This window comes from Protopterus annectens, chromosome 2.part1 (genome assembly GCF_019279795.1).
Source record: "Protopterus annectens isolate FY-2018-M chromosome 2.part1, PAN1.0, whole genome shotgun sequence".
In the NCBI taxonomy this organism is placed as follows: domain Eukaryota; kingdom Metazoa; phylum Chordata; order Ceratodontiformes; family Protopteridae; genus Protopterus; species Protopterus annectens.
Window position 1 is genome coordinate 272,117,561 of NC_056729.1, and position 27,690 is coordinate 272,145,250.

Sequence of the window (27,690 nt, forward strand, 5' to 3'; positions counted from 1 at the left end):
ACCCATCCAAGGTAGAGACATCCGCAGGTTCCACAGTTGAAGCATCTCACAACATACCAGACTCCGAATGGGTCTCAGTAGAGGCCTGCGAATCTGAAGTAGTGGGTATCAGGGGCTGCGAAAGCCCCTCACGGAGTACCGGCGAACTGGCGACTGGCTTAGAAGTGTCATCGGCAGCTTTGGACCTAGACGGCCTGTCTGTCTTGATCTTTGTGTTTTTTTGGAATGTCGGTAGTCGGATGGCTTACTGAAAACATACCAGAATAATTGAACCGAGCAACAAAGTATTTAGAAGCGAAAATATACCTACGACGGATAGTTTGCGGTTTAAATAAGGCACAAAACCGAGAGTGAGGAAGTCACGGTCAGGGTCTAGGCAAGGAATACAGTACGAATGAAAATCTTTGAGGTATTTGCTTTCCACAAGAAATGCAATTTACTTTTACTGACATCGGTTTAGAGCAAGAAAAAGTTTCCCCAACGAGGTACTTAGCTTTTAGCTGAAGACTTTGGTTCTGAAACTCGAAAACAAAAAGGAGTCGGCAGACCGGCACTTGCAAACTGCTTCGGGCACCACACGGCAAGAAAGACTGATGTAATGATGTCGGCTGCATGTTTTATACCCCTGACAACCTGACGTCTCAGAAGAAGAAAAAGCAACCGATAAAAAACCCAAGACTTTGTTAATCAGGCCGACTGCGGGCTACTTCAAGCAGATAACCCAAATGTGATGACTGCAACAGTGAAACACAAACATTCAAGTCTAAGTCCTGTGTGTGTTGACACCAAAGGTTCTTGAGGTACCATTGAAGTTCTCATATGCAGCCTTGCATATGGTATCATCAGAATACATGAAGCCATGAACCCCAGTGCTTGCAGGAATTGCCTTGCAGAGAGCTGGGTCATGCTTGCCAAGTTCTTGAAGTAAGCAGAAAGATGTACTTGTTTCTCTTGAAGCAGGAATACCATCTGGGTGGCTGTATTCAGACTAGCTCCCAGGAAAATAATCTCCTTTGTAGGAACTAACTTTGACTTCTTTTCGTTGAGGGTGTAACACAAAGAGTTGAGAATATTCTTCACGAAGTTCAAATCCTTTTTTAGTTGTTCTGGGGAAGTTTGCTTGAATGAAACAGTCATGCAGGTAAGGATAAATTTGAATGTTTCTCTGCCTGCAAAAAGCAATGGCTATCGCCAGGCACTCTGAAAACCCTGGGAGCAGTAGATAAGCTAAAGGGCAATGCAGAGAATTGGAAGTGTTGCTCCCCAGCCCTGAAACGAAGGAACTGCCTGCAACTTTCCCTTACCGTGATGTGCAGATAAGCCTCCTTGAGATCCAAAGTCACCAGCCATAAGTCCTTCCCCAGCATTGGCAGTAAATGTTGAACAGTGAGCATCCTGAATTTGGGAATCACCAGAAAAGGGTTTAGAATAGACAGATCCAAAATAGGGCACCAGGTGCCCCCTTTTTTGGGTACCAGAAAAAGTCTTGAATAAAAACCTAGACCTGCCTGACTTGCAGGCACTGGCTCTATAGTCCCATAGTCAGAAAAGAAGAAATTTGATTTTCTACCTCTGCCTTGAGAGTTCTGGGTATGTCTGGGTATGCTTGAAAAACAGGGAAGGTGTGAAAATAAAACTTGCAATCTTGGTTTACTATATTGAGCACCCATTTGTCTTCTGTGATGGTAGACCATACCTCTGCGAACCTGGCTAACCCCCCCCCCCCCAAAGGAAACCCTGTGCCCACAGAGATGGGCATAAGAAGACCGCAGTCATTGAGAATGTTTGCTTTGGGAAGCTGGCTTAGAATTTCCCTACTTAGCAGAAGGATGCCATTGTTTAGCTCTTGGAAGGTCAGAACGCTGCCCTCTAGAAAATCTGAAACCCCTAGATCTAGAGCGACTCTTCTTGCCAGGATCAGGGAAAGACAAATTCTTGGAAGGATAATGCCTACTAAACAGAGGAGGCTTAAACGGAAGGAAAACCTTTACAACTTGCATAGATTTCGCCTTATCCTCCAACTTCTTTAGAACCTCCTCAGCCTGGTTACCAAAAAGGTTGCCTTTGTGCGAAGAACATCCAGCAATTTTAATTTAACAGGTTCAGAAAGAAGCTGCTCCCTAAGCCACGTATGCCTTCTAATAACTGAACCAGTGACTACTGCTCTGCAGGAAGCCTCCAATGTGTCAAAACCACAATGTAGTGAGTGAATGTTAACTAAAGTGGCAGAATTAAGTAAATCTTGTAATTCCCTGTTCTCAGACATGGAAGGAGCATCCCCAAGTTTAGCCTTAATAGCCTCCAGAGTATGCTGCTGATACTTAAGCATGTGGAAAAGACAATTCACAAATCGAATGGCCAGAATTGCAGAAGACTTTTTTACCCCACCTGTCCAAGGCCATAGATTCCTTTATCAGAAGGTGCAGTGTTTTTAGCAATAGTAGCTTTACCACCCTTGGGGCCTTGAGAAATCTCAGGATCAGCAGTAGGATTTCTAAAACGAAAGTGATGAGAATCTGGAACCCTATAATACCCATCAGGTTTCCTGTGGGCAGGAGGGACAGAATTAGGAGTTAAAGAATTTTCCAAGAAAACATCATCTACAACTTCTAAAACTGGAGGTATAGCCAGAGGCTTATGCTGTAGCAAATCCTAAAATTCCCTGATACTTTTCTTTGACTGTGGAAAATCCTGACTTTCCCATTTAAAGTGCTCCCTAAGAGTATTCAAAGTATTCCCAAAGGAAAAATCTTCTGGAGGGGAGGCAGAAGGGATAGAGTCCTCAGCATCAAAATCCTCAAAGCCAGAAAAAAGTTGAGAATTGCCTTCACCAGCAGAAATACTGGAAACCTCAGAATCTGAGACAGACAAAACATCGGGAAACAATTCCCTAGCCCTCTTGGAGGAAAGGGGGGGGGCCTAATCAGGGAAAGATGATCACCAGCCATCTTTACCAACTGGGACGAAGGCACAGGAGAGGAGGCCGATGCCTGTTTGTGAGTAGTTTTGCGGCTGGAAGATTTGCTAGTAATCCAGAGGGACTCTGGAGGCCTAGCAACTGCATAAGTCTGACTTAAGGTAGTCAGCCTGGGTCTGGTCTCATGTCGAACAGAAGAGGCATCAGAAACCGGTGCCTGCAAAGCGGCTCCGGACCCATCTGAGGCATTGCCAGGTGGAGGGTCAGAAGACGAAAAAGCAGCCTGCAGCATGGAGGATTCCATAAAGATCTCGGCAGACGCCTGCGGCTAACGGTCAGTGGACTGCAGGGGCTGCAAAAGCACCTGACTACCGCTGAGCCGACTACCAATTTCACCGGTGCATCAGCAGATTTAACCCTAGGCCTGTCATGGTCCTTGTCCTTGCGTTTTCTTGGTATATCCGAAGTTGGGAGACCAGAAGACGCCATATCGACGAACCTAGGCCAGACTCCTAAATGTTTATACAAAATTTTAGCTCTATGGCGAATTGTACATGGGTTAAAGGAAGCACAGAGATCGCAATTAGGGTCGTCATGCTCAAGGCCCAAACAAGTTATACAATAACAATGAAAATCACGGTGCGGAATCAGTTTTTCACAGGCAAGACCGTTATTGACTTTATCTGACATTCGCTAAAGCAAGAAGAGGGTCCCCAACGGGGCACTTTTCTGAGGGCGTCTTCAACTTGGTAGTCGGTATGCAAAAAGAAGGCAAACGGCTGACCGGCTTTAGTGCGAATTGCATCTGCTTCTTGCTCCGCGGCAAGAAAGACTGAGGAAATGGCATCAGCTGCCTCCCTTTATACCCAAGATCCTGACATCAGTTTTACAACTGACGGCAGCCGACGTCATATACAGAGGACTCTGGTATTCGGACCAACTGAGGGCTACCGGGAGCTTCATAACCCATATGTTAGGACTGCAACAGTGAAACACGAAGAACATCTGCTGGCTGTTTGAATCGTTTTCCCTTTCTTTACTAGCTTCTTTAATGCATCTTGGATAGGACGAGTAAAAATTAGATTATATCTAGCGCCATATTCAGGTGCTGCCTTTTAACCTTTTCTTGCACGGATTGTATTCTTCACCAGGTCTCAATGACCGACATTTGCTGCTGTCCTTGATGCAGCACTGACCGCACCAAATCTACATTTAATTATGTGTCTGCCCACATTACGAATGGAACTGGCAAGTGTTTACTAGCTACAAATTCAGGGCTTAACAAAGGACCTTTGAAGGCAAATCCTCTCTTTGCCTCTAGATTTCTCCTTGATGTATACAGTCTTGTGGATCTGGCTGCTAACAGCCTTAAAACTGCAGGTTGCAAAATGTGGAAACTCTCCAAAACCAGGCAGATACTAGACTTTTCCTTTTGCTAGAGACATACACTGGAGCAGGCAAACAATTTGGATTCCTTGGCAGCATTAAGGAGACTACAGCCAGATCCACCAGAGGCTTATTTTATGTGCATTAAAACTAGCAAACTCTATATAAGCCCCAGTAAAACCTGTCAGATGTTTTGGGGATTGAGGGAGATAGGAATATGGGTCCAGGATGTTTCCATAAAATTAACCACAATGGTCTCAAATACTGGGAGGGGGATAAATCACTTTTTTGTTCTTTGAAGGCTGGCAGGTTCAGGTATCACTTGCTCTCAAACATTCACCGCTTACATCTTCATTTGAAATTTATCCTCATTGAGATTGACAGTCCCCCATGAGACATCCTCACAAAGCATGATGGCACACACTAAGAGTCATAGCCAAAGAGAGATGGCATAAGGAAGGTATAGCTTAAATCCAAGACTTCCTCCTCTTCCCAAGAGGAAGTCAATTCCTAAGAAGACAGCTGTGCAATGTAACAGAAATGGAAAACTAATATGAAATTTCTGCTACAGCAAAATCAGCTCTGCCAGCTTTTTCAGAATTCTGCAGACATACCTTGCCATGAAATAGAAATAACCGATATTAGATATAAGCACCTGTGAAACTGCATAAGAGCAGATGTGCACTTTACAAAACAGTTAAGTTTCTGATCATAGCCGGCCTTAGGCATAGGCCAACTAGGTGGCTGCCTAGGGCGCCACTCTAGCAGTGGCGCTTTTCCAGTATTTATTTGATGTAGGTAGATCTGGATGGGGGCACCGGGTGGTGTGGGAGGGTGTGCCATGGAGCCCTTTTGCCTAGGGCACTGGTTGATCTAAGGCCGCTCCCATTTCTGATGGAAAATAGAATAGCAAGGGATAACTGATTCATACACTATACAGTCCAGAAAGACAGATGCAACTGATTGATTTGCTCATAGGGTGGCTTTGGTGAACCAAGTCAGAAAAGTACATCTTCCCAGCTATAGCCTTAATCACAATATGGTTATTAGCATCACTTTTTTTGTTACAGCTGTCTGCAGGACAGGCACTCCTTTTACATGAAACCGTCAGAGGATACTAACAACTACCGAAAAGTCCAACTCCACAAGGTTTAGACATAGAATAGCAGAAAAAAAAACAGACACCAGGGCTTAAACTACATCTCGAGTTCTATCTAATTTGGGTTTGCTCACATGGAGGGACTGGGTTTCTTCTTGGTGCAAGTTTTTGCTTAGTTCCTTGTGGCACATTATATGTGGCTTTATATTTGTCAGCATAATTGAAGGCTGGTCCTATTGAGGTCAAAGCCAGAGTAACAGACATTTTCTTCTGTGGAAGCTTCTCATTTCCTTTTGAAACCTATAAAACTTTGGCAGTTTACAACAAAATAGGACTCTCCAAGACAAAAAAGGTACCTTGGAATTCAGTTGTTTGTACAAAACACCTGCATTTGCAATGGCTTTATAAATCTGGGTAACGTATGCCCCAGGAAATGGCACAGAACTCAGAGAATAGCTCATCAGCAAAAACAATTTCAAAGGTTTCTCAAATGGGACATTTAGGAATATAGAGCTCTGGGACAAAAGACCACAAAATTCACAGATATACAGCATATGCCTGTAAGAGAAAACTGCATGGTCTGACTGCCTTTTTATCCTGGAAGCATGCCAGCATCCCTACAATGAAGAGATGGTCATGATGTCAAAATCTGAGAGTTGGGCATGTTGGATGATTTCCACTTTTGGTTAATTGTCACATGCAGTAAATACTACTAGTACAGTAGTGAGCAATATGAAAAAATTCAGACGATACTGGCCAAAAAGAGATATTGTCCTGTTTGGTAGCAATCAACAAACATTAGCCACATGCACGGAGGTTGTAGGTTTCCAATGAAATAGTCAACTTCAACTACAAGTTAAGAATAAGGATAAAGCAGACACGAAGACGGGATGAATGCCAATGTCAAGACCATGCTGATACTTGGTGCAGCACTACAATGGTTTAATGAGAACAATCCAAGGATATGTGACACAACCAAGTTGACAAAAGTTGAAGGCTAACTGTCCAGCATTCAAGAAAATCATCATATAGTATGTAACAATATGAGCAAGAGGCAGGCAACTCGCAGCTTACTCAACCTCTAGCATTTTCCCAACTTTCTCTCATGGACACACATTTTTCTCCATTAACCATCTCCCAAACCATTTTCTCTTAAAATCTTTATATTATTCATTTTCTAATCAAATTGGTCTAAAAGGCAACAGTGCCTCTTTTCAGGTGCAACAACGCAGCACCGCAAGTATAACTGAATTCCTCAGAATCAAGTATTCACTGGACACTGAAGGACTTCAATGACTACAGGAAGAAGTTAATAAAGAGGAAAAAAAAAGCCTTAACTTCCACACCAAATTCCCACTTATCTGGGTTCCAAGCATAAATTTCACATGGGTACATACTTTGAGTAGTAAGAAATACTCAAGTGCACAACTCAATACTCAAGGGCACGACTCCATAAGGTAAGGCAAAAGTTTGCAAATATACTATCGCAGCTTTTGTATCATGTTGCTGACAAGTATAGACCAACCATGATCAGACAGGATTTTATTTGTAAATTCTGATCCACAAGGATAACTCACCAGGGAAAAAGAAAAAAAAGAGTAGATACAGATCCTAGCAACTCCAGTGATCCAGATTACCATGCACAACTAAGCTTTAGTCATCTGCAAAGAAAAATTTTAAGAAACTGTCTACATGGCATAAAGAAATGGAGCCCTAATCACAATCCAGCCAAACACTGCTCATCTTGCTACTTGGAGGCTGAAGCTGCCAGGTGAGAAGGGGAAGCATTTTGTCAGCTTGTTCACAAAAGTAGGGCTTTCTGGCCATGGTCTGACATATCATGGAAATTACCAACCAGAACACAAAAGACCTACAGACACTGGATCTGTCCCAGTTTGGCTTTATCAACTGAAGGTCATGTTTACTGAATCTGCTGGACTTCTTTGAAAAAGGCACTAAAATCAATAGATGAGAGGAAACCAGTGCATAATGCTCACCTACATCTGGATAAAGCATTTGATACAATACCCCACTCGGGTATCGTCAAACTTACGGAACTAGGTCTAAACTCCTTTATAACACACTGGATAGCTAGTTGGCACACTGGAATTTAGAATTGATGAGGCCACCATAAAAGAAAAGTCTTTAACCAGTAGAAGCCCCCAGGGCTCTGTGCTAGGCCCACACATCTTCTAGCACCTATTTCTTGGATGTGAAAGGCAATTTCAAAGACCTCTAATCAAGTTTGCAGATTATTGCACACTGGAAGCAGTCAATGACCCCCCCCCCCCCCCCAAGACGAGAACACCCTTCAGGAATGTTTAGCACACACATACTTCATGCCAAAACTACGGCTTAAAACTCAACACCAAGACATGCATTATAGTACTTTTTGGTTGACTCACCAGTCAGGGATCTGGGAACTCATAGATAGTAACCTAGCTTTTGACCAACATGTGTCCAAGGTAAGAAAATCCAATGCTGCACAATGTAGGAGCAGAGCATGGCATCTAGGTCCACAGAGATAAACATAACACTGTACTTGGCCCTCATCAGAGTATAATGCCCCTTGCAGTATATGTACCCGACAAAAACATGCAGCAGCTGGAATGTCCACAAAGGTTACTTACAAAAAGGATACAGGAAGCAAACACAAAGTCCTAGTCTGATCAACTTAAATGCCTGTCTCTTTACTCGGTACCATACAGAGACTTCTGAGACGTGATCTTTGCTTGGCAAACAAGGCATTCCTGGACTCTGATTTGATGAACCTTTTATACATCCGCAAAATAAACATCAGAACTACTAGATTAAAAAGACCTATATTTTGCTTGCAACAGAAATAGGGCATGTAGGACAGACAGATACATTTCTCAAAGAATACCCATTCTCTGGAACAGACTTCACCCATCCATGTTGTAATAGTTTGACTTGTTGGAGCTTTGTTGAAAGGCATGCCTTCGTTTAAGTGACTTGCTTGAGCCCACTATAAAAATTCCCTTTGCAGGCATGGTATGAGAGGAATTATGTGTTCTAGGTTGTGGCTGTGTTGAAACCACAAGCTTTTGAGGTACCATTGCAGCTTTCTCATGTGTAGTCTTGCCAGAGGGATTAGAAGAATGCAAGATGCCATGAACCCCAGGGCCTGCCGGGTCTTCCTTGCGGTCAGGTGGGTTAGTTTTGCTAGGCTTTTGAAGTAGTCTGTCAAATGCTCTTGTTTCTCCTCTGTGAAAAAGGCCATTTGTAGCGGTGTGTTCAGCTTTGCTCCTAGAAAAATAATCTCTTGGGATGGCAGTAGTCTTGATTTTTGAATGTTGACTGTGTATCCCAAAGCCTGTAGCAAATGAATGACATAATCCAAGTGTTTTGTCAAGGTTTGTTTGCTGTCTGCTTGTATGAGGCAGTCGTCCAGGTAAGGGTATATTTGAATCCCCTGGAGTTTGCAATGTGCCACTACTGATGCCAGGCATTTCGTGAATACTCTGGGCGCAGTAGATAAGCCAAACGGCAATGCTGAGAATTGATAATGCTCTGTTCCTGCAAGAAATCTGAGGTATCTTCTGCAACTGTGCCTGATAGGGACATATAGGTATGCCTCCTTGAGGTCCAGAGTAACCAGCCAAGACCCCTTGCCCAACATGGGAAGAAGTTGCTGTAATGTCAGCATCTTGAATTTTGGCACCATGAGAAAAGTATTTAGTACGGACAAGTTCAAAATAGGCCTCCATTGCTTTTCTTTTCTTGGAACAAGGAACAGTCTTGAGTAAAATCCCTTGCCTTGTTCCTGAGGAGGAACCTTCTCTATTGCTTTTATTTGTAACAGCTTTGAGACTTCTCTGAGTGCCTCTGCCCTTTGATTTTGTGGCAGGTTTGGCATGCCTTGTCCTGTTGGTAAAGTATGGAAGTGGAACTTGTAACCTCTGTCTATTATGTCCAGAATCCAATTGTCCTTTGTTATAATGTGCCAGTTTCTTGAGAATAGAGATAATTTTCCGCCTAAAGGTGCTTCTCTTTGAGCCTTGGTAGGCGGAGTGATAGGTAAGTCATTGTGATTGTCCCTGTGGTGCAGGTGAAGTACCTGTGCCACTTTTTTGATTTTGAGGTTGCCACTGGCGGCCCCTGTAGGAGCCTCGGTATTGCCCTCTACCTCGTGCACGCCTGTTCTTTCCCCTTTGATACTTGTCTGAGTCTGGAAAGGACCAATTCTTTGAAGGCCATTTCCTGCTGAATCTGGGTGGCTGAACCTGGAGAAAATCTTTTACTGTCTGTACTGATTTTGCCTTCTCCTCAATAGACTTCAACACATCCTGAGCATTAGCACCAAAAAGCTTCTGTTTATCCAGAGGTGCGTCCAGGAGCTTTACTTTAACATGATCCGGCAGTGGCTGTTCTTTCAACCAAGCATGTCTACGGATAACAGCCCCTGTCATAGCTGCCCTACATGAAGCCTCCAATGCATCATAACCACACTGAAGAAAATAGTTGCTAACCTGCTGAGAATTATGAACCAAATCCTGCAATGCCTTTCTATCTATAGGCTCAGGAGAGGCTAGCTTTTTATGCAAATCATCCAGTAAATAATCCTGGTACTTAAACATATGAAAAAGGCAGTTAAGTGACCTTATGGCAAGGGTGGTAGAGGTATAAACTTTTTTACCCCATCTCTCCAGGGACCTTGCTTCCCGGTCAGCTGGTAGTGGATTTTTGGCAGAGGAAGAAGCCACTCCTTTGGGGCCCTGTGAAATAGTTTCTAGATCCACAGATTGGGCCTTAAAGAAATGCTTGTGAGTGTCAGGGACCCTGTAATATCTGTCTGGCCTTACAGGGGCAGGAGGGACAGAATCAGGAGAAGCACTGGAGTCTGAGAATACATCATCCAGGACATCCAAAACTGGAGGTATAGCCAAAGGCCTGTGCTGGGGCAACTTGAGGAAGGTACGGAGCCTTTTCCTAGAATCAGAGAATTCCTAACCCTGCCACTTAAAATGTTCCCTCATGGAGTGGAGGACTTCACCTAAAGAAAAATCCTCCGGAGGAGAGGCAGAGGGAATTGATTCCTCAGCATCAGAGTCTTCATAGGCTTGGAAGGATTCTTCTTGGGTATCTGAATGCTCTGAAACCCCAGAGGCTTCATCTGAAGAGAGGTTGTCGGCCTGCTCAGTTCTAGGCCTTTTTTCTGCAGGTGGCTGAGAACCTCTGTCTGGATGGGGCTGAGACCCCCTGATGAGAGATTAGATCTGCAGCAAGAAACATGATCTGTCTATCAGAAGAAGGGGCTTGTGAGGTAGGCTTAGGATGGGCCTTGGCCTGGCTGGCGGCCTTAGCACGTGCAAAGGCCTTGATGGACATGGATACAGGAGGCCTAGCTGCTCCACGTGCAGGGGTAACCTTGTCAACAGGAATGGTGTCGGGTAAATCGAGAACTTCGGTTTCTGGAGGGAAATCAACAACCGGCACCGGTGTAGTCTCCGAGACCGAAGAACGTGTTAATGCAGTGTCATCGGCCTGGAGTGGTTGAATAATTGCTTCCGAAGGGACCGAAGCACTCGCGGAGGGCTTAGGAGTAGTATCGGTGGAAGACGCGGGCCGAGGGTGTCGGTCCCGGTCCTTACGTTTTTTTGGTAGTTTGTGCTGTCGGTTGTTCCAACAGCATGATGTAAGCGTAGGATTCGCCAAAAAAGTTTTCGGCAAATTCTGCCCGGCGCCTGAGAGTGCGCTTATTAAAGCAAGCACAGGCAGCACAGGCCGAGACGTCGTGGTCTGGGCCCAGGCAGGGGAGGCAGTAAGAATGGAAGTCCTTATGAGGTATTTGTTTACCACAAGACAAACAATTATTAACTTTCTCAATTTGTTCTGACATCGGCTGAGGCAAGAAAAAATGTTCCCCAACGGGGTACTTAGCTTTTTAGATGACTTCGGTAACTGAAAACACAGAAGCTGACCGACCGGCACTTGCGAACTGCTTCTGCTTCGGGCACCGCGTGGCAAGAAAGACTGGAGAAGATGGCGTCGGCTGATGCCTTTATACCCCAGCCGCTCTGACGTCGGGGAGAAGGCGACATCAGTCGACGCCGGACCCAGACTTTGGAATCCGGCCGACTGAAGGGCTGCCTGAGGCAGGACAACCCATATGTCAGGACTGCAGTTGCATTCTTGAAGGACATCTTGTGGAGCATTTCTGTTAAGTAGTCTAGTATATGAGGTAAGCTGGGCACAGCTGTGTCCATCCCCTGAGAATGGCTCCAGGAACAGTATCTTTTCCACTTTTCTGAATAGGATTTTCTAGAACTAGCCTTCCTTGCCTCAAAAATGACATCCAGCACCTGCTTACTGAGGGTTGCTGGTGATGAGTTCAGGGGATTAGGCAGGCTGCAAGGTTCAGGGTCTGCAGCTGAGAGTGCAGAATCTGGCCTGCTGAGATAGCAGTGAGGGAGTCTGAGGCAGGTGCCATGGTTGTATCACTGTCAGACTGAGAAAAAGATGGTACCAGTGCTGGCGTGGCCAGTCTGGTGCAATCAGGATTGTCCTTGGCTTCCCCGGTTTGATCTTTAGTAGAACCTTCGAAAGGAGAGGCAGAGGGGGAAAGGCATAGACTGAGAGGCTTTCCCAGGTAAAGGACAGGACATCCACTTTCCAAGTTTGGCTGTGGGGAGTTCTGGTGCAGTATTTGTTCAACTGATAGTTCTGAGGGGAAGCAATCAAGTCTACCTCTAGTGTCCCCCCACCTGTTCCTCAAAAGCTTGAATATTTTGGGTTCCAGTTTTCACTCATGAGGGTCCATGAGATTTCTGCTTAAAGCAGTCTGCCAGTGAATTTAGTTTGCCTGGCAGTAACTGAGCTTGTAGGTGTACTTGTTTGTTCAAGGCTGTGTTTCACAGAGCCATGGCTAGTCTGCAGAGTAGGTAGGAATGGGTTCCCCCCTGCTTTTTTATGCACCACATAACTGTGGTGTTGTCCGTCTTTACCAATAGTTGTCCTGGAAGAATAAGGCCTTTGAAGGCTGTCTGTACAAATAACATTTTTCTTATTGATATGCAGATGCATCTACTTTGGGTTCCATTTGCCCTGAATGCACTGCTCTGCCATATGAGCCCCCCATGCATAGTTTGATGCATCTGTTAGGGTCTGGGCGGCAGGGGGTAGAGTGAAAGAGCCCCTTCTTGTGGTTGCAGGCCTCTACCCACCAAAGGAACTCTGTGCTTAGACAGGGAATGATAGGAATCATAGTTTCCAGGTCCTGAGAATGTTGACATCATAGACTTTTTAGGTACCACTGAAATGTCCTCATATGCAGTCTTGCATATGGAATTAACAGAATGCAAGAGGCCATGAACCCTAAGGCTTGCAGTATTTTTCTTACAGAGAGCTGGGTTTTGGTGGCCAGTAGATTGAAGTAGTTTATCAAATTTGTTTCTTGAGAGTGAGGAATGCCATCTGGGAAGTTGTGTTCAGGCTTGCTCCCAGGAATACAATCTGTCGGCAGGGTACTAGCTGCGATTTCTTTTCGTTGATGGTGTACCTCACTGAAGTTAGAAGTCTCATTACAAATGCCAGGTGCTGTAATAGCAAGTCCTAACTTTCCGCTTGAATGAGGGAATCGTCCAAGTATGGGTAAAATCTGAATACTTATCTGCCTGCAAAATGCAATGGCTGGAACTAGGCACTTTGTGAATTACCCTGAGTGCAGCAGATAGTTCTCTGCACTTCCCTTTGGCCTAACAATGCATCGAAGCCTACTCTGAAGCGTAGGTATTTCCTGCAAGATTCCCTTATGGGGATGTGGAGATAATCTTCTTTAAGTCTAGGGTTGCAAGCCAGGAATCCTTGGCTAGCATAGAAAGAAGCTGTTTGAGAGTTAGACAGATCCAGGATAGGACGCCAGGAGTTTTCTTTTCTGGGAACCAGAAACAGTCTGGAATAAAAGCCTTGTCCCCTTTGTTCTGTTGGAACAGGATGAATAGCCTTGATGCTGAGGAGAGAAAGTACTTGCTTTTGGGCCTCCGCCCACTGGTTTGGCGGGAGGTATGGCCATCCACTTAGGGTTGGAAGCGAGTGGAAGTGGAATCTGTATCCTAGGGAAACTATGCTTAAAACCCATTTGTCTCGGGTAATGTATTCCCAGTTTTTTGCATGCAGGGCAAGTTTCCTCCTAAAGGTGCAAGTACTTGGTCAAGGCTTGCAAGAGTTAAGGATAAGTCATTGTGCAATTTTACCATAAGGGGGTGGCTTACTACTACCTGTTTTGGACGTGGGAGCACCCCACTGCTTAGATCTGTGCAAAACCTGAGACTGAAGTCTTGGTGGTCTACTGCCCCTGGGTTTGGACTGAAGGCCTGGACGGGCTGGAAAAGACCAGTTCTTTGAAGGCCAATGCCTACCGAATCTAGGTGGCTGTACCTGTAAGAAATCTTTAACAGTTTGCATAGATTTATCTTTCTCCTCCATCCTTTTGAGGACATCTGCTTTATTACCAAACAGGCGCTCTTGGTTTAAGGGTGCATCCAGTAATTTTGCCTTGACATGATCTGGCAAGTTTTGGCAGGGTTTCACCAAAAGAAAAATCTACTGCAGGGAAAGCAGAGGGAATGGAATCCTCTGCATCAGAATCCTCATAGGTGGGACAAGGGAATGTCCTGGTAGTCAGAAGGAACAGAGATATAAGATTCCTGATCAGAAGAATCAAAAAGAAAATCAGTTCTAGGTATCTCTGAAAGGGAAAGCTGGCCTCCCCTAATTAAGGTAATAAGGTCTTCAACCATGCTAATCATTTATTTTTGTGGCATGTGGGCCTGAGAATGCGCTTTGGTTGGTTTCCTAGGCGTAGTGAGCACTTTAGGCCTGAGAAATTCAGTTTTTGCTTGAAACGAAGTAGTCTGTTTAACATGAAAATCTGAATACACCCTCAGAAACCGGTGCCTGCACAGCGGCTCCAGACCTATCCAAGGAAGAGACATTCGCAGGTTCCATAGTCGAAGAAGCATCTCGCAGCATACAGGACTCCAAATGGTTCTCAGTAAAGGCCTGCAAATCTGTATATGTGGGTATCAATTTGTGCAAAAGCGCCTCACTGAGTACCGGCAGACTGGCAACTAGCTTAACGGTAGCATCATCTGCAGTTTTGGACCTATGCGGTCTGTGTCTGCATTTATCCTTATGTTTTTTCGGAAGATCAGAAGTTGGATGGCTTATCGAAGCCATTTTGGAGTATGGCGATCAAGAGCGAAAGAATTTAGCTACAAAAATTGCCCGACGACAAATAGCTCGGGCTTTGAACAAAGCACAAAACCGGCAGCGGGGAACGTCGTGGTCTGGGCCTAGACAGGTGACACAGTAAGAATGAAAATCTCTATGAGGTAATTTGCTTTCCACAGGCAAGACAATTATTTTTTTCTGACATCGGTTAGAGCAAGAAAAAAGGATCCCCACCGGGGTACTTATCTTTTAGAAGACTTCAGATCTGAAACCAGAACAAAAAAATTTCAGGAGTCGGCCAAACGGCACTTGAACTGCTTCTGCTTCGGGCACCGCACAGCAAGAAAGACTGATATAATGGCGTCTGCTGCATGTTTTATACCCCTGCCGACCTGAAGTCATGGAAGCGACAGCGTCCGACGCAGAAATCCCAAGACTCTGGTATTCAGGCCGGCTGAGGGCTACCTGCAGGCAGATAACCCATTTGTGATGACTACAACAGTGAAATACGAAGATAATCAGCAAAAGAAGCTGAGATCTGCTCTGATCCAGTCTCCCCGTCACAATCTTCCACGGACATAATCCCAGTCCTAGAAAATAGTACTGGGACATTACATGAAAATGGAGCTCAGCTGCAAGACGCATTAAGAGGATAAAATAATTCTAAGAAAACTGTAACAGCTGTTGAAAATGACTTATGCAGGTACATTTAAGTATAAAGACCAGAGCACTGTCAAGTGTACAAATACTCCAAGGATTTCACCACACAGTTTCAGCACAACTAGCACTAAATGTTATAACATGGTACAAATGCCCTTGCACAAAGCTGTGCTGCAGTCTGGCGTTTTTTTTTTTTTTTTTTAGCAAAGCACTAACACTCCATAACAAGCTGCAAACTTGGTAACCTTCACCAGCTTTGACTTAAGTGCTCAGATTTTCAGCTAAGCTAGCAAGTTTTATTTCAGACTTAAATGCTTTTGTTTTTATGGCCAAAAAAACAGGATTATTTCATTTAGTTAAGTGATACAATGTCAGCATTTTTACTTTGCTAAATCAGTACCATGAACTTCGCCTAAAGGATCCACTCCACATACTAACATAGCAAGTAAAGACACACACACACACAAATCATCAGGTGAAACTTACCTTCAGCTCCTGTTTGGCTAGCTCTTTCACTTCCAGCAAGATCAACCAAATTCTATTACAAACAGAAAAATAATGTCAGTGTGTAATTTGGGCATAATTCACAAGTGAACAGATCTGCACATTCTCACACAAATTCCAAGCATAGAAAACTAGTAGTGTTTTCCACAAAAATGTATATTTTAGTCATTTTCTCAGACAGTTACAATATATTTTCATCTGTGGGTCCCCTCAGCAAACCCTTCTCAACCATTTCTCAACCACTAAATCAAATCAAAGGCAAATTACGAGTAAAATACAGTACCTAAGTATGCTTGCAGACTACTGAACACAGCAATTACACTCCAAAATAGTGAAAAAGATAATGCTTCCTTACTGTGAGACACTATCCTAAAGGGCCTGGGGATGCTTAACAAAACTAAGGGTACCCCCTAAAGCACTGTTGAGATCTAGGGACTAAAACTACACAAAACTGTCTTGGAAAGAAGAGCAGCACTTTTTTTTTTTGGTCATAGCAGCAGAACTTTCTGAAGGGATATTAAACACTGTTAGAACTAATTTTGCCACACTTCAGTTAACAGCTTTAAAAGCTGTTTTACCTTCAACCAGAGAAGCACTTAGTTTTTGCCAGCTTTACCTCTCAGCTGTCTCGAATTACGCAGAACATCCATGATTTTGCTTCATATCATTGGCCTAATCCTTGTAAAACATTTGATTTTATGGTAAACCAAAGTATTAGTCAATAATGTCATCTTCCATACCTCTTGTCCAGAAATTGCACACTGATGGAAAACCTCTTCTAACTTTACCAGAATTAGAATATTTAAAATTGGCCCCAATTTTGATCCTTTTCTATTTTTGGATTTGTATAGAAAGTACAGTTGTGTACACTTACCAAAAATGTAGATGTTAGAGTGTATTCACTGTTGCAGTCACCACATTTGGGTTATCCCAGCCAGGGTAGCTCTCGGCCGGGCCAAATACCAGAGGCTTAATATTTCTGCATCGGTTGCTGTCGCTTCAGCACTGCCGGCAGGTCATCAGTAGTATAAAGTAAAGCAGCCGATGCCATTACATCAGTTTTTCTTGCCCTGTCAGGAACCCCCAAGTGGGAGGCAGGATACGGTGGAAGAACCCACCAGTAGAAATTAAACACCAAAAAGTTCCTTGTAAGGAGAGTGAAAGAAGAGGGGGATGGAGGGAGAGAAACCATGACTGCAAAAGAGAATACACTTGAACACCTACATTTATGGTAAGTGTACAATGTTCTTCGTGTATCACTGTTGCAGTCATCACATTTGTGTTGATTCCCAAAGCTGAGGAAATGGGTGGAGGCAGTCAAGGAGACTAGGGGCTGGTTAGGATGCCCTGCAAAATTGCAGTGGCAAAGCGTGCCCTGGATTTGGAGAAGATAGGCAGGTGGTAATGCTGGGTGAAAGAGTGAACAGATGTCCAGGTAGCAGCTTCCAGGATGTCCCTGGCAGGGACTCCTCTGAGGGAAGCTGCAGAAGTGGAGGCGGCTCTGGTACAGCGAGTCCTGACCCCCTTAGGAGGTTTCCCCATCTTGCTTGTAATAGAAATGGATGCGGTGTGCTATCCATTTGGAAATAGTTTGTTTAGAGATGGCTTTGCCCTCTGCCCCTGCAGCAAAGCTGACCAGTAATTGATAAGACTTTCTGAATGATTTAGTCCTGTCTAGATAGAATTGGGGCTGTCTGTGCATATCTAGAGAGTGCAGGATCCTTTCCCCATTGTTTTGTGGGTTAGGAAAAAAGATGGGCAAATGAATGGACTGGTTGAGAGCCACACTGGACACCACTTTGGGCATGAAGGATGGGTTAGCCCTGAGGGACACCCTGTCAGCATGAAGATGAAGAAGGGCTCCACAGCATGAGTGCTTGTAGCTCGGAGACTCTTCTGGCTGAAGTGATGGCCAGAAGAAAAGCAGTCTTGCAGTACAGAAATTTTAACTCCGCTGAAGATGCTGGTACAAAGGGGGGCAGGGTGAGCTTTTCCAACACAAAGTTTAGGTCCCACGCTGGGGTAGGTGCTCTTCTGGGTGGTCTCAAGTTGCTAGCCCCTCTTAGGAATTGTTTGATCAGAGAGTGTGAGAAAAGGGGGGGGGGGGTGCTCAGTGTGGATATGAATAGATATAGTAAAGGCATGAATTTAAATATAGGAAAAGGAGAGACTACTGTGTAGCAGGTCAGCTAGGTAATCCAGGATAAGAGGTAGGGAGGGGCTTTGCTGTATCGGCTCCCTTAGCCTGAATCCAGGTGAAGAACCTTTACCATGTTAGCATAAGACTTTCTAGTGCTAGGACTTCTAGCCTCACGTAAAACATCTAGAACCTGTTTACTGAGGTTGGCAGATTGATCAGTGGTCAGGGAAAAAGCTAGACTGCTAAATTGAAAGTCGGCAATTGGGGATGCATGAATTCTCCTTCCCCTCTGTCAGGAGGGTTGGGGTCTGACAGAGATGCCATGGTGGCAGTGGGGACAGGCTGCGCAGCAGTGGGTACCAGTGCTGGCAAAGCCAGTCTGGAGCAATAAGAATTATCCTTGCTTTTTCCTCCCTTAATTTGAGCAGTACCCTGGTGATGAAGGATAGGGCATCATCCACTTACCAAGCCATGCAGTGATGCTCCCTGGTGCAGAACTTGCTCAGCTGATGGTTGGTGTGGGAGGCAAAGAGGTCGACCTTTGGGGTATCCCATTTTTGAGTTATTAGGGTGAAGGTTCTTTAGTCTAGCTGCCACTCATGTAGGTACAGAAGATTTCTGCTTAAATGGTTTGCCAGAGTTTTTAAAGAGCTTGGCAGGAATTGTGCTAACAGGTGGAGTTGCATGGCAGAGGCTGTGTGCCAAAGGGTCATGGCCAGCCTGCATAGAGGGTAGGCGCGAGTCCCTCCCTGCTTGTTGATATACCACATCACAGTGGTGTTGTATGTTTTGATCAGGACAGCCCCTGTGGAGAGGAAGGGTTCTGAAAGCTGTCAATGCATGCTGGACAGCCAACATCTCTTTTTGGTTGATGTGCAGATGGAATTGCTGTGGGCTCCATTGGCCCTGTATGCACCTGCTGTCCAGGTGTCCACCCCAGGCATAGTCTGATGAGTTTGTGGTGAGGGTCTGGGCATCAGGGGTGGTGAGAAATGTAGTCCCTTGTTGTGGGAGCATGCTGCTGCCCACCAAAGAAAATCTTTCCTTAGGCAAGGTATCATTGGTATAAGAGTTTCCAGGTCTTCAGAGTGTTGACAAGAAAGGCTTTTTAGGTGCCATTGTAGTTTCCTCACATGCAGTCTGGCATATGCAATGAGAAGAATGCAAGAAGCCATGTAGTTTCCTCACATGCAGTCTGGCATATGCAATGAGAAGAATGCAAGAAGCCATGAACCCCAGAGCCTGCAGGATTTTCTTTGCAGATAACCGAGGTCTAGTGGCTAGTTGAGAGAAACAGGCTTTCAGGTAAGTTTGCTTTTGGTGTAAGGAATGCCATCTGGGATGCTGTGCCCAAGCTTGCTCCCAGGAATATAATCCTTTGGGTGGGTACTAGTTTGGATTTCTTTCATTGATAGTGTCCCCTAGGGAGGTCAGTAGGGACTTTACAAAGGCAAGGTGCTTGAGCAGCTTTCCCTGTCTGCCTGCCTGAATTAGGCAGTCCTCTAAGTATGGGTAAATTTGAATATTCCTTTGTCTGCAAAAGGCAATGGTGGGAGCCAGATATTTTGTGAAAACTCTGAGAGCTGTAGATAAGCCAAAGGGAAGCGCAGAAAACAAAGTGCAGAGATCCTGCCCTGAATGTAGACATTTCCTGCATGATTCCCTGATAGGTAAGTGGAGGTAGGGCTCTTTTAGGTCTAGGGTGGCTAGACAGGCATCCTTGGAGAGCATGGGTAGCAGTTGCTGGAGGGTGAGCATTTTCAATTTTGGTATTGCCAGAAAGGTGTTTAGAATGCATAGACAGAGGATGGGGTGCCAAGTGACCTCTTTTCTGGGTACCAGAAAAAGTCTGGAGTAGAAACCTTGGCCAATCTGGTAGTGTAGGAACGTGCTCTATTGCCCTCACAGAGAGCAGGGAAATGACTTGCTTTTTGGCCTTTGCCCGCTGGTTTGGAGATGGATCTTTGTCTGCAATTAGTGGGTTTATTCTTCTTACTTCATTGATACTTGGTGCTGAAGTCTTAGCCTAGAGGGTTTCTTTGTGCCTTTAAGTCTTATTCCCTTATCACTGAAATTATTTCTGCTGAACAGCTGCATACTTGAGCCATTTGGTTAGCTGTTATATACCTACATCAACTTTATTACAAGCTGAGATAAGTACAAACTTGCAGTGTTATACGATAGTACTGCATTTTATTTTTTGTTATTGTTTCATTGAATATTGTGCTAAAATAGTACTGTATTTATCTGCTTATTTGTTTCACTAAAAATTGTGAGCTCGCTCTCTGTCTGAAGTTAGTTTTCCCACCCACCTTCCCTGTTCTTGTTGTGGTATTAATATAGGTGGCTTTGGAATTGACTGCCTCTCCTGTAAATTTGTGTTTGAACACTCCTCCTGGGCCCAACTCATTTCACTCACTCAACCGAATACAGTGAGATCATATTTTGATTTCAGACACTCCTACCACTCCTATCTGTTCAGCTCTATCCTAGTCTAGTCTCATTAGCTCATCCTGCCTAATACAGAGAGAACATTTGAGTAGGCATACCCACTTAGGCCCTGAACTTGTCTGATAAAAGACTGCTGAAACCAGGCTCAGTTCTGAGGTTTTTTTACTGGTGAATTGGGTAATTTGTTTAAATCAGTTTTCGCGTTTTCTATTGTTGCATATAAAAAACATTGCACTTTATCTGCTTTTACTTATTTGTGTTTCTTCCTACTTTATTAACTTATTTTGCTTTTGCCTCTTCTTAAAAGTACTCACTTGTGTTTATTCTGCTGCATTTATTACTGCTTGGTAGTAGCCTGACTAAACTGCAACTGTTACTCCAAGTCTTTTGGTTAAAGCACTTGGGCATCAGATCAGTTGTTTTACATTAAGAAGGTGTGTTGTCGGCACTGTTGTGGCAGGACAGGTAGCTTACATCTTTCTAAGTTGGGAATTGCTGATTGAAGGCTCAGTGTCTGTTATTCGAAAAGTGTATTCGTTCTGGTTTGAAGCACTTGGGCTGCAGGCCAGTTATTTTACATTAAGAAGATTTGTGGTCTGCATTCTTGTGGGAGGAGAGGCTAAATTCTAGCCTTCTGAGCTGGGAATTTCTGGTTAAAGGGTTACTGTGCCTGCTTATTTAAACTGCTTTTCTGATATTGGTGCACCTTGTCTGCTGTAGCATAGACTAGATTCAGGCCTGCTGAATCTAGCTTTGTTTGTACAACTTCAGCACTAATCTAGGACATCTTTTTTGGAGAAGGTTCCCCTGCACCCTAGTGGCAGGAGTGTGCAGTTAGAACTTGTATGATTGAAGACTGCTGGAACAGGGCTCAATTTTGAGTTTTTTTACTGGTTAATTGGGTTTGTGTCTTTCGGCTTTTCCCGGTTAGGGGTCGCCACAGCGGAACTCCAGTCCGCTAATGATTGGCAGTAGATTTTTACGTACTGGTTTGCTGGGCCTAACGCACAACCTTCAACAAAGGAATGTCCATTCACGCATATCGCTACACAGAAGACGCTCTGAGAATCAAACAGGCAACATCTAACTGTGAGGTGACAACGATACCACAGCACCACCACCACAGTTACTGGTTAATTTGTTTACATAAGTTTGATCGTTTTCTATTGTTATAAAAAAATTGCACTTTATAGGTTCATAGGTAAGTACTAGGCTATTGGCCCTAGGGCCTATACAAGCCTAGCCAAAAATTTACCGTGGCTTTCGCCACCCAAGAAAATTATTTTCCTGTGCCACTGTCAAGCAGAACCCACAGAAGTGATCCCCGGGGTGAATTTCCTGTTACCCATCTAATCATCAAGATTTTTCTTGAAGAGTGCTAATGAGGAGCTCTGTTTGACATAGGTAGTCTGTTCCAGAGTATGGGTAGTCTCTGGGACAGGAATCTATCCCTCCAGCATGCTCTGTTTATTGTGGTGACAAGGTTTAGGTCCCTAGAGCTTGTAGCTCGGAGGGATTGGGATTTCTTTAAGTGCAGCATGTCCAACAGCTCTGGGTTTGACATAGCTTTTTATGTTAGGCAGAGATCGCCTCTGAGTAAGCGATATGCAACGGAGTAAAGCTGGAGTTTTTTGAGACAGTCTGCGTAAGGCATCTGTTTGAGGCCAGTAATCCTATTTGTGAGGTATTTTTGCGGCCTTTCCAGTTGTAGATGTCTTGCAAGGTACATACCAAAAGGGGCATTGTACTCTATAATGGGTCTAATGAGTGATGAGTAGAGTGGAACAATGACCTCTTTTTTTCTGGATGAGAAACGTTTTGTGATGAGGTGTGCCACATAGAAGGATTTCCTGACCACTTTGGCGATGTGATTACCAAAAGGAGAGACTACTATTCACCTGTGTCCCAAGGTCTCATCACACTTTCGGTGTTAAGTAGACTACCGCCTATGTGGTAGTTCATGGGTACAGAATTTTTACCAAAGGGGATGACAATGAACTTTTTGGCATTGAGCTTGAGACCATGTCTTTGACACCAGGCATCTGTCTCAGTGAGGCCCTTTTGTAGGATGTCCACATTGTTAGGAGTTTCAATTATGGCTCCTAGTTTGCAGTCATCTGCTAATTTAGTTAGCAGAAGACCTTCTGTGTTTGGTATCTACTTCTCTGAAGTACAGGCTAACAGGAGAGGGCCCAGGACTGAACCCTGTGGTACTCCACTTGTCCTTAGTCTGAAGTCGGATTTGGAGTCTGCTACTTTCACAGTGTGGGCTCTTTCAGTAAGCCAGTTGGCAACCCATCTTGTGACATAGGGATGTATACCTTGTTTAGTGAGTTTATCTATAATTCCAGAGTCAGGGAGGGAGTCGAACGCCTTGGCGAGATCTAGATAGGCTGTGTGAACCACCTTACCCCCATCTATGGCTTTGGTGACTACTTCAAAGAAGTCTATCAGGTTTAGGAGACATGACCTGCTTTTACAAATCCAAACTGTGTGGGGTCCAGGGTTTGGAGATCTCCAATGTCTGTTTACGAGTTCCATGATGATACGTTCCATGGCCTTGCAGACGAGGCTCGTCAGGCTAATGGGGCAGTAGTTCCCGGGGTCTGTTGTGCCCCCCCCCCCTTTGTGGAGTGGGATAACTGTCGTGGTGCGCCATGCAATGGGCACAAAGCCTAAGGTGAGGCTATGATTGAACATGAAACAAAGAACATCGCTGGACATTGCTGCTCCTTATTAAAACGTTTATTCAGTACAAACAGAGTCAATAAAAGTGGTAAGCGCTTTTCGGGACTACTCCCTTCCTCAGACAAAATTACACATGCAAACAATACTCCATTTAAAAAACAACTCACCCAATAAAATTCAAGTAAAATTCAATAAAAGACCCGCCTATTCTGAAGTGTGGGCCTTATTGGTACTGCTTCATTCAAGCCAGGTGCTCTTGTAGCCATTAATTCAACAATCCACTTTGATTCTGATAATTCAGTTTTATGCTTCAAATCACCCCCCCTATTGGTAAGCCTAATGTTGACAACAGCCCTAAACAAAAAACTATGTGTGGGAAACTCTTCTATATGCCTACTAAGTGCATTATGTGGATCTTTATTCCTGATACTTGACATATGTTGAAAGATCCTAGTTTTATACATTTGATTTGTCTTTCCCACATAAAAACAAGGGCAGTGTTCACATTCTGCCAGGTAAACCAAATCAGTGGTGTTGCACGTGGCCTTACCTTTTAAAATAAACTGCCTACCAGTTACAGGGTGAGTGAATACTGAATTCTTGTTGTTGATATGGCCACAAGCTTTACATCTCCTGCAGGGTACTGTCCCTGCCGAAATTAGGGAGACTGGTCCACTGTTAATGGGTTTTTCTCCACATAGTATATCTTTAAGGTTTTTATTCCGTCTATACCTAAAACAGGGTCCTTTGTCCTACTACATTGTGCAAATTCACATCACTGGTCAAAATATTCCAGTTTTTTCGGACAATATGGCATATGTCCCCTATATTACTACTATATGTGAAAGACACCTGTGGTGCTTTAAATGTTGTAGTCCTGTCCCTTAATTCACTTTCAACTATACCCATACGTTTTAACCAAGGTCGATATTTATTACCCCTATGGCCCTTACTGTCACTAATAACTTTATTAACCTTCTCGCTCTGATACCCCCTCTGTCTTGCAGGCAACCTTTAAGTGTCACTAACTCTTTCTCAAAATCTTCATCATCTAAACAGATCCTGGAGATCCTACTGACCTGTCCTTGCACTATGTTAGAGTACGTGTATCGTGGATGCATGCTATCATATGGGAGTAAACTTTTTCCAACATTCCTTTTTAAACAACTTGGATTTAAAGCCTGCCCCTTCTTGTATTATATTCACATCCAAAATGTCTATACATTCTGTAGAGGCTTTCATGGTAAATCTAAAAAATGTGGTCGTGGAATGTAGATGGTCTACAAATAGTTGCAATGTATCTAAACTCCCATCCCATAAGATAAAAACGTCATCCACGAAACGTACATACATTTTCAAATGACTTCGCCAAGTTTCATTATTCAATACAAATACTTTCTCCCATTGTGATGGTACAAGGTTAGCATACATGTTGGCACAGGGGGTGCCCATCGCCACCCCCTGCGCATGTCTATACATGGAATCACCCCCTATAAAAACATTCTCCAAAACTAAACCTAACAATGTTTTCACTAAACTAATCTTGTCACCTGTAGCCCCTGAATCCAACATGAGGGTGCCTACATTCTCTATGCCATAACTATTATCTATTACTGTAAATAAATTAACATCTAATGTGACCATCAACAATTTAGTACTGTTGAATGTGCCTTTCTCAACATTACCTAATTTTCTCAAAAAGTCTCCCGTGTCCTTCAATATGTTGTCCACACTATCTACATAGGGTCTAAGATGACGTTCCACCCATATCGAAATGTTCTCAGTCACCCACCCCCTCCCCAAAACTATCGGTCTAAGGGGTGGGTTCTCCAGAGATTTATGTATCTTTGGGAGGGCTTTAAAAATGGGAGTTATAGCATTTTCTATCCATAAGAAGTCAAGCACCTCATCATTAATTTTCATGTCAAAATGTAGGGCTTTCAGAGCTGTATGAACCTTATCAACCACTCTTCACTCCCAAGGGATTGATGCATATGTATGTTTTTTCATCTGATAAAAGTTGCTTCAGCCTACAGTTGTACCAATTTGCATCAAGGACAACCACCGCCCCTCCCTTGTCTGCTGGCTTTATTATAATTTCCCTATTTTTGCTTAAATTATCCAAACTTTCCTTCTGCTTCTGTGTCAAATTATATAATTTACTAAATCTGCCTTGCTTAAAATACTCTATAAAATCATTCTCACAGCTTCTAAGAAACAAGTTCATAGTGGGTGTGAGTGGGGGGACATAAACACTAGGTTTCTTTAGGGTTAAACTGTAATCATTCTGTGAACCATACAACATCCTTAAGGTTAGATTACGACAAAATAGCATGACATCCATCATAACCTCATTAAAAACACTGTTGTTACTGGGTATAAACGTTAACCCTCTGTTCAAAATCATCAATTCTTCTTCATTCAAGACATAGCTAGATAAATTATAAACAATACTATGATACAAGCTATAGTCAGTCAGTCCAATAACTTCCTTTTCCTGTCCGCCACTCGATCTTTTCCATGCCCCCTTCTTTTTCACGGGGGCGGGCAACATTTCCAAAAAATGTTGCTTTCCCCGCTGCTCCTTCGGTCGTGCTCCCATAGCTCCTGTGGTATTACCCTCTTGCTGTAATCCCGCTGAAGTAGTTGCTATGGCGGGAATTCTATTCAGGGCATCAGAAGACTGCGTGGAAATGGTGTTACCAATAATCATTGTAGGTTCCTCGTATTTATCTGGATTATGACTCGACACATCTAGTTGTGGTTCCATAGTTACAGATGTCAGCTTAACTGAAGGCATAACACCCCTCACACATCCATTTTTCTCTGCATTTGATGGTGTTTCAATCAATCGTGTTTGCTGTTCTTCAACCGCACTCACCCGTCGGTTCATTCTAACTTGCTGGTTCACTCTAGCTTGTTGACGTATATTCTCCCCTCTACGTGAATTGTCATTGGCTGGCGTATCTCGAAACCTGGGCCATACGAAGATATTTCCATTCGAGAAATCTTCGTAATCTCTTTTTATTTTGCCCAATTTCTGTTTCTTAATTCTTTCATCACTGGCCATAAAGGTAACATACAACTGAACTGATTGATGCGTTCTTTGCTCCTATAATCAGTGTAGTTACCTTCTAGCCTGTGTTGAAGTTCCGTTATCTCTCTCTTAAGGCTCTCAACTTCTGGGGTGAAATGTTCAACTAAAAGTTCCATATACTTGAAACTCGTACTCAGATTCAATGTTTGCCATTTTGCTAAGAGATCTGGATAACGATCTCCTTGCGATGGCATGCATAGAATTCTCATCCCCCTAGGGACAATACCATACTCTATGCATGCTTCAAAGTGGAAATTCTGCCATTGCAGACGCTGCAGTTTATTAACTTTATATGACAAGTCTCTCAACAAGTCATCAAGTGTTCTGTCTACCAGCATAGGTGTTTGATGTACTGTGGTACCATCTCTCTGATGTTCAAACCCCAAATTCAAAAGCGGATTAGCCTTCTCTGAGTATATATCGTAACTCCATTTAACAGTCTCTCCTCCAAGCATCTGCTGTTCTGTTGAGCATGGTATCTCACCATTAACTTGTCCTTCCATAGCATGTACAGCACCAATCCAATATAACAACAATGCACAAAGAAGTTAGGTGCTGCAACAAAGTCCAGCTTACGACAAAGCCAAAATGAAACAAAGAACGTCGCTGGACACTGCTGCTCCTTATTAAAACGTTTATTCAGTACAGAGTCAATAAAAGTGGTAAGCGCTTTCGGGACTACTCCCTTCCTCAGACAAAATTACACATGCAAACAATACTCCATTTAAAAAACAACTCACCCAATAAAATTCAAGTAAAATTCAATAAAAGACCCGCCTATTCTGAAGTGTGGGCCTTATTGGTACTGCTTCATTCAAGCCAGGTGCTCTTGTAGCCATTAATTCAACAATCCACTTTGATTCTGATAATTCAGTTTTATGCTTCAAATCACCCCCCCCCCCCTATTGGTAAGCCTAATGTTGACAACAGCCCTAAACAAAAAACTATGTGTGGGAAACTCTTCTATATGCCTACTAAGTGCATTATGTGGATCTTTATTCCTGATACTTGACATATGTTGAAAGATCCTAGTTTTAAACATTTGATTTGTCTTTCCCACAAAAACAAGGGCAGTGTTCACATTCTGCCAGGTAAACCAAATCAGTGGTGTTGCACGTGGCCTTACCTTTTAAAATAAACTGCCTACCAGTTACAGACAAATCCCACACAGTTTTTTTTTTTTAGGGCTGTTGTCAACATTAGGCTTACCAATAGGGGGGGGGGTGATTTGAAGCATAAAACTGAATTATCAGAATCAAAGTGGATTGTTGAATTAATGGCTACAAGAGCACCTGGCTTGAATGAAGCAGTACCAATAAGGCCCACACTTCAGAATAGGCGGGTCTTTTATTGAATTTTACTTGAATTTTATTGGGTGAGTTGTTTTTTAAATGGAGTATTGTTTGCATGTGTAATTTTGTCTGAGGAAGGGAGTAGTCCCGAAAGCTCTTACCACTTTTATTGACTCTGTTTGTACTGAATAACCGTTTTAATAAGGAGCAGCAGTGTCCAGCGACTTTCTTTGTTTCATTTTGGCTTTATATCGTAAGCTGGAC

At 43.6% G+C, this 27,690-nt stretch overlaps 1 protein-coding gene across 1 annotated transcript in view; it reads right to left on the minus strand.

The window, feature by feature from the left end:
* CENPE (centromere protein E) overlaps positions 1–27,690 on the minus strand; it is a 3,008,010-nt gene that overhangs the window by 2,486,998 nt on the left and 493,322 nt on the right. The window contains exon 9 of the mRNA XM_044063442.1: positions 15,741–15,792. Coding sequence (XP_043919377.1) covers positions 15,741–15,792 — 52 coding nt within the window. The remainder of the gene's footprint in view (positions 1–15,740; positions 15,793–27,690) is intronic.